This window comes from Oncorhynchus mykiss, chromosome 7 (genome assembly GCF_057628025.1).
Source record: "Oncorhynchus mykiss isolate SJ-2025 chromosome 7, ASM5762802v1, whole genome shotgun sequence".
Classification (NCBI taxonomy): Eukaryota; Metazoa; Chordata; class Actinopteri; order Salmoniformes; family Salmonidae; genus Oncorhynchus; species Oncorhynchus mykiss.
This window is the reverse complement of record NC_143028.1, coordinates 37,846,134-37,859,916: the sequence shown is the minus strand read 5'-3', so window position 1 is coordinate 37,859,916 and position 13,783 is coordinate 37,846,134. Positions and strand designations below refer to the sequence as shown.

The window sequence follows — 13,783 nt, the reverse complement described above, 5'->3', positions numbered from 1 at the left end:
ATGAAAATAACTCACGGTAAGGTCTAAGTAGCCAGGCAATCCTACTCGCTTCAGATCGTGCACTCACTACATGACATGAACGAGCACGTATCTTGTGGACTAGATAATGGTAGGTTAGAATGTAGCAACTGCAGATGGTTTACTATGCATGTATGAGCCATACACTGACTCGTCGAGTCCAAAACGGGAGGTTTAAGAAAATAACGAGGTTGTTTTCGATACTCCGGAATGTATCTTTAAGATGGCTAAAATATTAATTACAGATCTTTATTGTCACATGCTCTTATGTAAGCCTTTTATAAAGACTTTAGAAGTGGCAACGGACATACTAAACCTTTAACTAACATAACCACAGTCCACTTAAACTGGTACAAAACTTCAGCTCACGGGTGGCCAAAAATAACTAACTGGATGTTATGGCCCCACTAAGCTTATGATCATACCTTTATATTCCAAATATTATGTAAAAATGTTTACCATTATACTAGATTATCTATCTGCACATTTACCCTAAAAGGTACCAAACAGTACCTTGTGAGATCCAATGTGTACCTCTGAAGGTATATAATGTGTATTTTGATATTTGTGTAATGCAGGGCACAACCCAAACCGTAGCCTTTTTTCTGAAATTGTATGTGTGTGAGTGTTGTAAGGTTTAACTAGGGCTATGAGATTGTCTTTCAAGGTATTATATAGCCTGTTTGTGCATAGGCCATATTTGTGTTTGTTTACGTGTGTGCCAGGCCGTATAGCTTTGGTTCATTGTTTCTCAACTGAACTAAATGGGCTTTTTGTGTCACTGGCTCCATTCACAGGACACAGTATTCATTAGACCTGAATAGGCTTTAATGAGGAGTCATTGCAAATAGGTACATTATCCTTTCCAGCAGCAAAGAACTAGCTGAGAACCAAACCGCTTGCCTGGAAATCCCAGACCCAGTTTTAGCTCTGGGGTATTTGTCAAAACAAGACTCACAGATTCAATCAGCAGTGGGCGGCAGTCTATTTATGAGGACGTTGAGATGGTTCTAGTGGTTTGTTGTCTCTTTGTATTGGTGCTGTCGGTTTGTTGGTATCCAGCACTGCTTTCCTCTTGCATAGTCTTTAAAGTTTCACTATAAACTTCCTTTCCTCTGGCCATACAGGGAACTAACTAGATCTAAGCTGTAAGAGCCCTTGGGCAACAACTTACACCTGCAGTTGGCTATATTACACCAATTACATTCAGGCAGGATGTTAATGTTTCACTACTTGTAATGTGTGACCATTAGATTTGTGGGGAGATAAATGTCTGAAGCGTATTGGAATATGCTGGTAAAATCTCTCCTTTACATGAATCTCCTTACATTAATATACAGCTGTTTTATTTGTACAATCATCACTCTACGTTCTAGCAATACTTTTCTAATGATGTCCTGTTTGTGACCAAATTGAAGTCAAATACGTCAGTGACAAGTTTTGTTCTCTGTCAAATGTGTAATGACTCACTGTGGCCAGTGGAGGACAGCAGACAATTTAGAAATCCAAAATGTCCCAAAGCTGGAGGGATGGAACGGGAGGGATGACCCAAAACTACGAAATGGATGTTTCTGAGCCAGTGGGTGCCACTTTTTTTTATAGTCAATCTTTCCTTACATCTGTGTGTCATCACGGCTGATCTATTCGTAGACCGTGGCCTTACAAAATGTAGAGCCCTGGTGGACGAGCCCCAACTTTAATTGCAACCCATGATCTATTCTATTAAATCCTGTTTATCATTCACTTCTCTTTTCTCACAGATTGCAGATTCACGTGTCACTACAGATGTCGAGCTGTTATCCAATTAGATTGCAATTTGGATGGTAGCTCCATAGTTGAACAAACATGTGTTATGGAACACACCATGGAGACCGATACAGATGTGGTAAGAACCTCATGATCCGATACAGACTGTACATGCATGTCATTATGTGTTCTCTGTACTCTCACCCTCATTCACCGGCCATTTTATGCCACCTTTATTTAACTAGGCAAGTCAGTTAAGAACAAATTCATATTTATAATGACGGGCTAATATATATATATATTTTGTAAGAATAATTCACTGGCCATGTCATGTGTCATGACCACTATCTATCCACTATCTTCTAGGCCACACTGTGGTGACATGGTGTCTACATACTCACTTGTAAACACACCTCTTCCTTTCTATCCCATCCCCCTGGAAATAATGCATAGGGTCCTTTCAGTTCAGGTCCTCTCTCACCATTTCCTTTAGATACAGTAGCATGGGGCATCACTTTTAGTTGTTCTTGTTGGATCTACACTCCCCTCTGTATTTGTTTGGACAATGATGCTAAAATGAGTCAATTTGTCCCTGTACTCCAGCATTTTGGATTTGTGATCAAATGTTGTATATGAGACAGTGCAGAATGTCACCTTTTATTTGAGGGTATGTTTTATTGTTAAAGCACTTTATCATGTTCACCCATTTTGAAAAAGTACATTTTTCATAAATATTTGGACAAATTCCCACATAGTGTATTCAAGTAGTCAAAAGTTTTGTATTTGGCCCCATATTCCTAGCACACATTGACTACATCAAGATTGTGCAATTGCAGTTTGTTTTGATTGTGTTTCGGATTATGTTTTGCCCAATAGGAACTGAATGGTGAATAATGTATTGTGTCATTTTGGAGTCACTTTTATTGTAAATAAGAGTAGATGTTTCTGAACACTTCTACATGAACGTGAATGCTGCCATGATTATGGCTAATGAATGAATCTTGAATAATGATGAGTGAGAAAGTTGGAGGCATAAAGATCATACCCCCCCCCAAAAAATGCTAAACCCCCCCCAAAAAAATGCTAACCCCCCCTTTTATTGGTAATGGTGAGAAGTTAGCATGTCTTGTGGGTATAATTTTATGCCTCAGTAACTTTCTCACTCATTATTTATGATTAATTCATCATTATCTGTAATCATGGTAGCATCCATGTTATTGCGGGAGTGTACGGAAAACATATTCTATTCTTGTTTACAATAAAAGTGACTCCAAATGACACAATATAAAATCTACCAGTCATTTCTATTGGGCACAATATAATCTGAAACGCATCCAAGACAGACTGCAAATGCATCCAATAAGTTTGTAAAGTCAAAAGCTTGATGTAGTCATTGCCTGCTAAGAATATGGGAACAAATATTAAACATTTGACTACTTTACTACACATTAAGTGTATTTGTCCAAATACTTATAGCACCTTTAAATGGGGGGACTAGATACATGCTTCCTTACAGATATCTATGAAAATACCCTCAAATACGAAACATTTGATCTCAAATCCAAAAGCTGAAGTATAGAGCCAAATAAAAAGTGTTAGCAACACGGTCCAATGAAATACGTAGTGTAGTGTATATGTTTTTCTATAAAGAGGTGCGGTTCTTTGTAAACCCCTGAGCCTACATGTCTACTTATGTCATGCATTTGCCATGTGAATACTCCAAACTCTTATCATGTGAGTACTCTACGCTCTGTTAACATGTGAATCCTCACATGATTTTCATCTTCTCAAACGCCTTTATTGTTTGTTGGCAGACAGGGAAGGGAGTGGTATGATGTCATTAGGGAGTTGGAATTTCCCCTCAGTGCCCAATCATAGCCTGTTGCGCTGGTTTTGTGTATTTTCTAATCTCAACCGCCTGGGTGGAGCCTCTGCGGGCCGGGGGAGGGAAGGTAAGGGCTAGAAGGGATACCATTTTTTGTCACCTTTACGTCAAAAGGTGTTGTTTTTAGCATTTTAGCTAACCCTATAACCCAACCCTTTTCCAACCTTAACCTAATTATCCTAACCTGCTGCGTAAATTATCATAACCTGCTGCGTAAATTGTCCTAGCCTGCTACGAAAAGTGAAATTTGACAAAAACTGTATCCCATCTAGTCAAAACCAGGAGAGCGATGGAAAAGCAGGGGCTGGTCCATCATCCAGTTCTCAGCTAGTTGTGAGAAACCGAAACGTGGCCAGATTGAACAGGAAACCGACAGAAACGCGCTTTAGAACAACATTGTCGAAGTTTACAGAGATATACCTACTATACCAGCAGTCCTTATTACTTTACACACTATCTGTTTTAACGTTTCTGTAGTTACACGTTTATTACAGTGGGATACTACAATTTGTAGATAGAATCGTTTTATTAAACAGGAAACGACACCTATCAGCGCTCATATACAAGCCGAATTAGATTTTTTTTTACCGGACACATTTGGGCGAATTCTAAACACAACATCGCTCCAGACGGTTGGTTACATTGTAACAGTTTGATAATGACAGACACGGTCAGCGGTTCGGATAAAAGCCTGTCCTTCGAGAAGACGTGGGGCAGCTCCACCAGCAGCGGATACTGCAGTGGGGACTCCGATTCAGAGTTCGAGCAGTACTTCACTGCTCGCACATCATTCCTTCACAAACCCAAGAAGGAGAAGGTGAGAGGAGAACAATTTGTCAAGCAGTTGAATAAGATGTTGGCTATTCATGCCTTCGCCTTCACTGATGTTCATGCATAATAGGTTAGACTATCTTGTGTGTAGCTTCCTTTATATTATACTTTCTAATAGAGTTATGACGTGATATAGGCATAAACTCGAGTATTTCAAATAACATATCCGCGAAAATGGTCATCTGAAGTTGTCGTCATATTTTGATGTAGTAGCAACTATGATGACCACTCTTATTAAAACGTTAATTGGAATCTACTGTGTTTCTCTCATATTACAATGATGACTCATATATCCCGATGCTGAGAACCGCTCAAGAGTTTAGTGAACACACCCACGATAACCCCTCAGGTTTCACAACTCACATAAGTCATGTACTATTCTTCTCTGGACCATTCAGAAACAAATGACTTCACCCACATTGCTTCACACTGGCAAAGCTTGCACACACAAGCCTGCACAGACATCTCCGGAGGGTTTGAATGAGTAGCCTACTTATGTCTAATAAGGGGAATGGCAACATTTGATCATGTTTCATTTACTAATATTTTTACAGCATCTTGAATAAATACATTAGATAATGTTATACACAGTTGAGTCAAAACAGTAATATCAGCACAGTAAAAATGGGTGACTCCTTAGTTGACTGTTCTGTAGCTTCCATTTTGTGATTGCCTAATTACTAGTTGCAGGACATTTAAAGACGTTCTGGAACTTTGGCGAATAATACGTTTTTCAAACCTCCCGCTTTGGGCTGAATGTTTTAATGTGTAGTTTATACATGCGTAATCTATGAGCAGAATAATTCTTGTTTAACCCCAATCAGCCACGAAATCCCAGTTTGAAAGCAACTGTTTTTCTGGAAGCTGTGCTCAGTGGTATGAGTTCAGTTAAACCTAAAGAGGGTGTGAAGGGTGCATACAGGGAAACATGAAGTGGATGCATAATATACGCTTTTAAGTCACAATATGGCTGACATCCATAGGCGGCGCGTGAGTTTCAAGTTTGGGGAAGCATTTATTTTTATTTTATTGTGCCTTTTTAAAATTGCACCTTTTTTTTTATAATGCATCGCATTTGCAGACTAACAGAAGTGGGACCAAGTCACTATTATTCAAGTCACAAGCAAGTCACAAGGTTCGAGTCTCGAGTCAAGTCCAAGTTGTGCGTTCTAAGAGCAAGTCGAGTCACATGTTTTTTCAAGTTAAGTCTTAAATTAAGTAAACATCTATACATCCAATGACTTGTTCAACTACAAATCCTTGTCTATTTATTGAGGCGACCAGACAGCCCCCTTCATTATTTTGTCTACAACATATTTTGATGATGTCATTGTAAAATAGGGACCTTGTAGCAGTGGTAAGGGCATGACATCAGCAGAAGGCAAGGCAGGTTGACATGCTCAGTGTAGACGTATTTACTGGTCTTTGTGATTCAATGTTGAAATTGCCATATCATATAGCATTTACCAAATGTACACGGGCAATTGGCCTAAAGAAATAGCCACTTTATTAAGCATAACATGTCCTATCTGAATGGACACAGGTAGATGGCAAGACTGCACAGTCTCCCCTTGAGAAACCAAATGAAATCTGTCTAACAGGATCTCAAACTGGTACATGTAAGCACTTGGCCCCACCCAGGACCAATTACAACCAACAGGGTTCGCACAAGGTGCTAAAAGTACTTGAATTTGGCACTCTGAAATTCAACTACTGGAATACCTTTGAAAGTCTGACATTTTCTCAAGTTAGTACTTCAAAAGAGAGGAGAACAGAAAATGATCAAATATGTTCATATGAAAAATATTTGAAAAATGTATTGGTCTTGCAAATTTCCAGGCAGACTACAGAGTTTTAATTCCTCACGTGTTTCGTGCTCTGGTTGCCAGGCTAGCTCGCTCATTCCACCCACACTGCCACTCAGTCATGCAGGTACAGAACTGACTGATTTAGATGCCGCCAAATGTCACATCGATAGCTAAAATGCTGGGCAAATGTAGATCCAATCCTGCTTGGCAGTATATTGATGTTTATGAATGGGTTTTACCAGACCCAACCGGGTATGTAGTGGAGGGTAAACGCTGTTTGCGCACCTTTTTATTTGAATAATTATATTTTACCCACTTATTATTGCATTCCCAGCGGTGATCAACACTCTGAAGGCTTCATGATCTGAGTTCTAATCGTGCCTACTTCTGCGAACAAGTGGAATCAAGAATGATTCATGTATGCTCGTTATGTCCGCCTGCTCCCCTGGATTTGCCTTGTTTATTTTTCACGGGTTGTGGCGATATACTGCCATCCGGTGGCGACTAGAAACAATTGCAAAATATGACCTATTACAAATTGGCGAGCCTTGAAAATAAATATTAGTGCTTGGGAAAGGTACTTAAGTCTCAATTTTGCAACTGTCTGTACGAACCCTGAACCAATAAACTGGTTTACAATGTAAAAGGCCATTTCCACATCCATTGGTACATACATTTGTCTTATTTAGACTTAATGATATTTCATCACCATTCGTACATGGAACAATAATTTTCTCTTATTCGACGTACTGACTCAAAAGCGTGCCGTGTAAGCCACATAGCCTATTTCTGTGCATACTGAAGCTTGCACACTCCTATTACGCACAACCAGACAGACAGAGACATTGGACACAGACACACGGACCTCCGACATAACCCGGGAAATAAGAACAATGCAAACCATACATTGAATGAAATAAACAGAACTTCTACCGTATGAGTCTTGAACGTTCATGTGCACAATAAACATTGCGCCCAGTCAGAGGGTAAGAAATGGTAGGCTAAATTAAAATGTATCTTATCAAACATGAAAAAGAAATGTCTTAAGTGTTAAAATAACGTTACGGGGATGGAATGATGAAACGCCAGCAATTATTGTAGGATTAGATGGAATATAGATTTACCACATGCGCATTTAAATGTGTGAAAGAAAGCAACAAAAGCATTTCAACAAGAGAATAAGTTCTCTCCACTGTCGGGAGTTTGGCGAGTACAAGTGGAGAGACACGCCTCTGGTGCGTTTTCACCACAGTAATAATTAATTTTTAAAAACATATTCCAAATGCAAACCTGTTACGAAAATTCTATTCTCCTGTTCACTAACCAATTAAATGATGTTACCCTCAGTCTGTTATATCAGGATTTGTAAGATACTGACGGAAACGAAAACAGACAGAGGCCCAGTCTACCAAAGTTAAATGTTTATTCACGGAACGTTCTGACGTGCACAGTACAAGGATCTTCAATTTGTAGTGACACACATACTTCCACACAAACCACCCACCATTCAAGACTAGGGGAGTCCGTGAGAATAGCGTCTTCCTGCCCTCCCCTAAGATAAGGAGAGGCCTGGGACTAGGAAGTTCTCAGTGTCCCAGCCAAGGTCGCCCCGAATCTGGCTCAGACAGATAGTCTGTTATCAAAATACTAGACGCATTGTTAACGTTGATTCTGACTAAGAACTACACTCCAGGATATATTACACAGTAGAGTATCATAATAATCAAACTACTCTCACATACATGCATTATAATAATCGAATGATTCACATCAATTTCATACAATCACATGGTTTCAGACTTATGTAATATTCTAATCATTTATTAAAACACATTCCTTATCAAAATCTCATAAGTAAATTATACATTTCAGGCAATTTGATTGTAGGTTTGCTGGTCCAATCAGAGGGCCGAGTGTGCGTTTCACTTGCGGTTCACTTGTTGCAAGGCACCATGTTGCGGCTACTGTCGCTGGCCGCGTGGGGAGTAATCCAACAGACTCGGCGCCACAAAATGAGTGACAAAACCGTTACAAAACATGGCCAGATAATTTAAAGTCATCAGTCTCAAGTCAGTCAAGTCTCAAGTTGTTTTTATTTTCTATCAAGTTGAGTTTCAAGTCATCAAGTTTGCAACTTAACGTCGTGTGACTCAAGTCCACAACTCTGCAGACTAATGTAAAAGAGGCGAATATTCCTGTGACGAGTAGATTGCATAGTCATAATTTAGGCCAGTAATATAACTCAGTCACTGTTAGCAAAACAGACTGTACTGAACAATGCATGCCTGAGTGTGTAGTGACATAGAGTAGGCCTATAATCCTTTCTTTGCACTGGAAAAATGTGGCCTTTAATAATCACATTACTTTTCCCCCAAAAAAAGTTAACAGTGGTACTGATCCAATGATAAAGCCAATGAATATGCGCGCACTCACCGGGAATATGGGGATGTTCTCCACGGGTGCCAATAAGATAGGCTACTGTTCGCTCCATTGGGAGTTGAGAATTTTGATGACGAGACAGATCAATCTTTTCTTTGTTTTCTCTTTTCCGCAATAGCCATTCGCGTTCTAAACTATGTTTTTCCTACAATCATCTTTTGAAATACTGCGATAGGCCTATTTAACTGCTTTTCACTAACCGATGCAACTCAACAGTCAGCTGTCTGGTAGTCTATTCGCCGCTCCCTGACAAGCGCTTCAAACAATCCACAGCTAATTTTTAAAAGAAGCTAATGATCCTCTCTGGCCAAATTATGCTCTCTGGTGGAGTGCTTTGAATGATTTGTATTTATTTATATATAGGCATGAGTAATTATAAAGCACATTTTGGCAAATTGTATTAAATTGACTTTCGGTGGAAGCTTATCATCTTTTGATTATCCCATTATTCCTCCTCCACCAAACTTTACAGTTGGCACTATGCATTCAGGCAGGTAGCGTTCTCCTGGCATCGATCAAATCGGCGGACTGCCAGATGGTGAAGCATGATTCATCACTCCAGAAAACGTGTTTCCACTGCTCCAGAGTTCAATGGCGGCGAGCTTTACACCACTCAGCCGATGCTTTGCATTGTGCATGGTGATCTTAGGCTCGTGTTTGGCTGCTCGGCCATGGAAACCCATTTCAAGAAGCTCCCGACGAACAGTTATTGTGCTGATATGGCTTCCAAAGGCAGTATGGAAATCCATAGTGAGTGTTGCAACTGAGGACAGACGATTTTTACGCACTATGCGCTTCAGCACTCGACAGTCCCATTCTGTTAGATTGTGTGGTCTACCACTTCGTGACTGAGCCATTGTTGCTCCTAGACGTTTCCACTTCACAATAACGGCACTTACAGTTGACCAAGGCAGCTTTATCAGGGCAGAAATTTGCCGAACTGACTTGTTGGAAAGCATCCCATCACGGTGCCACATTGAAAGTCACTGAGTTCTTCAGTAAGGCCATTCTACTTGCAATGTTTGTCTATGGAGATTGCATGGCTGTGTGCTCGATTTTATACACCTGTTAGTAACGTTGTCTGGCTGAAATAGCCGAATCCACTAATTTGAAGGGGTCTCCACATACTTTTGTATGTAGTGTATAATATGAACGGTCTGGCACAGTTTCTGCTCTCTGAGAGAAAGGTGTTCAGGCTGGCAGCTTCTCTCTCTGAAGTGATGCTCTGCATGGTCCTAAAGTCAGCCGACCAGTATGCTAAACAGCCGTGGCATTTTAATCGGGATTGGAATTAATTTAGCCCATTTTTACATTTTTGGTCTTGCGCATGCATACCCAACTGATGCGCCTGGCTGTGGCTGCGCCATTTCCCCTAGAATGTCCCTTACATGGGCCAGCCCCCTAGCAAGTTCAACCATATGAGTGACAGCTAGCAAGAGGCACATCATGCTCACACAGCAGAGAAAGAGCGATGACGTGGTGCACATACAGTATCTGCACGTGACATAGTACGCAATTTTTGGGTACCACTTTTGGTCTGTGAGTACTACTTTCAGAATTACGAACTAAAAAGTATACAAAAGTACAGGAGAATCTCTTTAACACCCTTTCTATCTGCATTGGGATTCAGGTTATTGATCTGATTTTGCACAACTTGACATTGATTTATGTAGTTGTGGGAAGAATGAGAGTTTGAGACTTTGTCCCAGAGGACAGATAATGTTGGTGCTGATGTTAACGCCTGCCAGGAGGATTTCTGAGTATTGATCTATGGATCCTCCCCCCTCCCATGACAAGCATTTCGCTAAACTCACAATAACATCTGCTAACCATGTGTATGTGTATTGTATCCAGGAAATTGGATTTGATTTGAAAAGCAGCTACTGTCAACAGGATCATTTTGGGCTAGCTGGTCCTTTTAATTAATACAGGAAGAAGAGTTCTGTGCATCACATGTCTTGAATGACATTCTCACACAGGAAGCGAGGACAGACCATTAGACACAGGAAGCACATAGTTGTGGTGGTTACTGTGTCCATGGGAGACATTTAAATAACTTGTAGATGCTGGAGGCCAAATGTGAATTGCTAAAAGATGGCTGAGATTCTGTGAGGATTAGGCAGCTGACTCCACAGGATATGACTGTAAAACAGATGAAGGCTTTGTGTCTGACTCTCAGGGGGGGGGGGCTGAGGGGGGCAGCTATTTTTACACAAACACAGCTTTAAGGAATGCAGTCCACAGCCTTTGCAGACATCACAAACAGCTGCAAGTTCCCTCATGATGCCTCCCTCTACAGAGATAGGAGGAGTTGAGGAACTGGGATTGGTCAGTGCTGACATCATTGTGGTCCACTGCTATGGCTACGTTGACAGGAAGTTTGGAATCTGATGCAACCAGCGATAACTTTGTGAAAGAAGGTGTGGAGCTTACAGGAAGTTAGCACTGTGAAGCATAGGCTGCTACAGTCTGCAAAATAATATAAGTAATTTGTTTTTAGCACATTCGTTATAAGCCGTAACAAGTAGGAATGCTGTTTCTCATTCAAGACAATTTAGATTTACACCAGTCTAGTGCTTCCTTTTCTCACCAAACCCAATCTAGTCCTCTGCTCTACTGAACTCTGACCCCTGTGAACCTGACTCCCCAAGTCTCCTGAAATCGAGTTTCCCCTCCGTGACCCAAAATGTTGTGGATTGTTTGTTTAGATAGGCCCACATCACACATTTCTTACAGTCATAATTTGACATGCAAAACGTTAAACCTTGGCTCTCTGCTGACACACGGTGGTAGAACACCAATGTTTCCCTTTTTTGTCTTGCACTGTCAGTTTAAGAAGACGAATGAGTGAACATTGAGTGGCTAATTTAAATATTGACTCCCTTCTCTCTGGTCAGGATGAACAGGTTGAATGGGGGAAGAAGCAGGATCTGTCAGTCACAGAGATCCAGCAGAAGGTGAAGGAGTACAATGCTCAAATCAACAGCAACTTGTTCATGAACCTGGTGAGTAGTAACAATTGCTCTTATGCCATTGCAGTAAGTAGTAACATTGCAATTACTCTAACACTGTCTGCATTACCATGTTGTTATTGTTCAACTCCATTACTGCACAATTCAACACGAATACGTTTCGTGAGGATGAATTCCTAAATGTTTTCATTCTTTTCAACAGAACAAAGATGGCTCCTACACTGGCTTCATAAAGGTCCAGTTCAAGCTGCTACGACCCGTGTCAGTTCCCCCACCAAGAAAGGGTACTGCAACACAGGTTGCTGCGGGCAAGAAGACTGGGGGAGTTAAGCGTCGCACCTCTTTTTACCTGCCCAAGGATACGTCCAAACACCTACATATCAGCTCCCGCACATGTGCTCGTGAGGTCATCGAAGCCTTGTTGAAGAAGTTCACCGTGGTGGACAACCCTGGAAAGTTTGCTTTGTTTGAGCGCACAAAGCGCCATGACCAAGGTAAGCCCGCCTCTGTCACCTCTTGTCTGTGGTCTTGCAGCAGCACGGCTGTTCTTTTTTTCTGCACCGACATCTCATTGATAAATATTAAGAGGTGCCATACTGTTGTTTAATTCCGTGGTCTCTCCTTCCTCTTCCTGTATTTCAGTATTCCTGCGCAAGCTGTCTGACGACGAGCGTCCACTCCACCTGCGTCTGTGTGCTGGACCCAATGACAAAGTCCTCAGTTTGGTGTTAAAAGAGAATGAGACTGGAGAGGTCAACGTGAGTATTGAGCATTCATCGGGTATTCATTCTCAAACCAACATGGTCATTTCACATTGTGCAGCTTACACTAATGTTCCGTCTCCCTCCTCTATCTTTCCAGTGGGATGCCTTTTCTATGCCAGAGCTCAAGAACTTTGTTCGCATGTTACAACGTGAGGAGGAGGAGCATGTCAAGCAGATAGTGCAGCGCTACGCACTAGCCCGCACCAGGATGCAGGAGGCCCAAGCTGCTAGTCCCACCCCTGGTGGTTCCACCCCTGGCTGAGAAACCGCTTCCCTACGGGACTACCTGCACCTCTGACTGACAATCATCAGAAGATGACCAGTCACTGCATCCAAAGATCCCAGAGAACACAACTCGACACCTCCCTCAAAGGAGGAGAATGAAAGAGCGAATGAGAGCGAGCGGGCACATGAGAGCGAGCGGGCAAGCGCGTGTGAGTGTGAGAGAATCAGAAGTGCCATACAACTGGAGAGAGTCTGTTGTGCCTGAGAGAGAATGAGAGTTGAGAGAGAGTATGTGAAACTGTGGCTGATGAGAGACTGGCTTTGTCCAGTACTTCCTCTCATTGTGGAGGTGCCATTTGACTATCCTGGGTAAGCTACCCGACTCGTAATGTTCATCACCTGTTATTCTTGCTGGCAGCAGGGTCCAACATTTATAGCTTTTGGGTAACAAATCAAAAGGCCTGTTTCTCTCCCTTACTGCCAAGCAATACAAGGGAAGCCAACCTATTAGCTCAGACAAATGTTGAACAAATTCAGATACCGTCTGCTTCAGTATCTCCAGGCCTTAATGCTAGTCAGAATAATAAGTGATGGACATTATGGGCCAGGTACTCCAGGTTTCCATTTGACCCCAATGCCTTCCATATACCTCCTGCACATCCATACTATGATGGATGTTACTCTTTTTTGGTTTCCCTTTATGAGGCTGAGTGGGAGTGCCCCGTGTGTTGGGAGCACTGTGATTGTCAATTGAGAGGACAATCCCCAGGTCGATTTAATTGATAGGGGAATTGTCCTGAAACTTTGAACAGGAAGCTGTTGCTTTTTATAGAATGTTTGTATGTTTGTATTGTCTATATTTGTATGTTCTTTGTGACGTTCTAAAACTCTGTTAAACAACAAAATAATAGAACTGAGAATCTGTTTCATATTATCAGCATATGTCTATATCTCTTGCAATAATAATTTGACTGTCCTTGACTATCCCCTTTTCAATTTCAACATTTTTATGCTACATATGTCCAGTGTCAAATATTTGTTGAAATAATAATAATAGATTTGCACTGTTCACATTAAACAAGTTCCTTCACAAAA

At 41.3% G+C, this 13,783-nt stretch overlaps 1 protein-coding gene across 2 annotated transcripts in view; it reads left to right on the top strand.

Moving 5' to 3' along the window:
• Window positions 1-13,783, top strand: part of LOC110527811 (ras association domain-containing protein 1) — a 23,492-nt gene extending 9,709 nt beyond the window's left edge. Inside the window, exons 3-7 of one of the 2 annotated variants that reach the window (XM_021609336.3) lie at window positions 1,779-1,903; window positions 11,625-11,732; window positions 11,902-12,193; window positions 12,342-12,457; window positions 12,561-13,783. In XM_021609336.3, the coding sequence (XP_021465011.2) occupies window positions 1,779-1,903; window positions 11,625-11,732; window positions 11,902-12,193; window positions 12,342-12,457; window positions 12,561-12,725 (806 nt within the window). In that variant the 3' untranslated portion in view covers window positions 12,726-13,783. Of the gene's footprint in view, window positions 1-1,778; window positions 1,904-3,557; window positions 4,467-11,624; window positions 11,733-11,901; window positions 12,194-12,341; window positions 12,458-12,560 lie in introns of those variants that run through there. The other variant, XM_021609337.3, reaches the window with a different exon arrangement.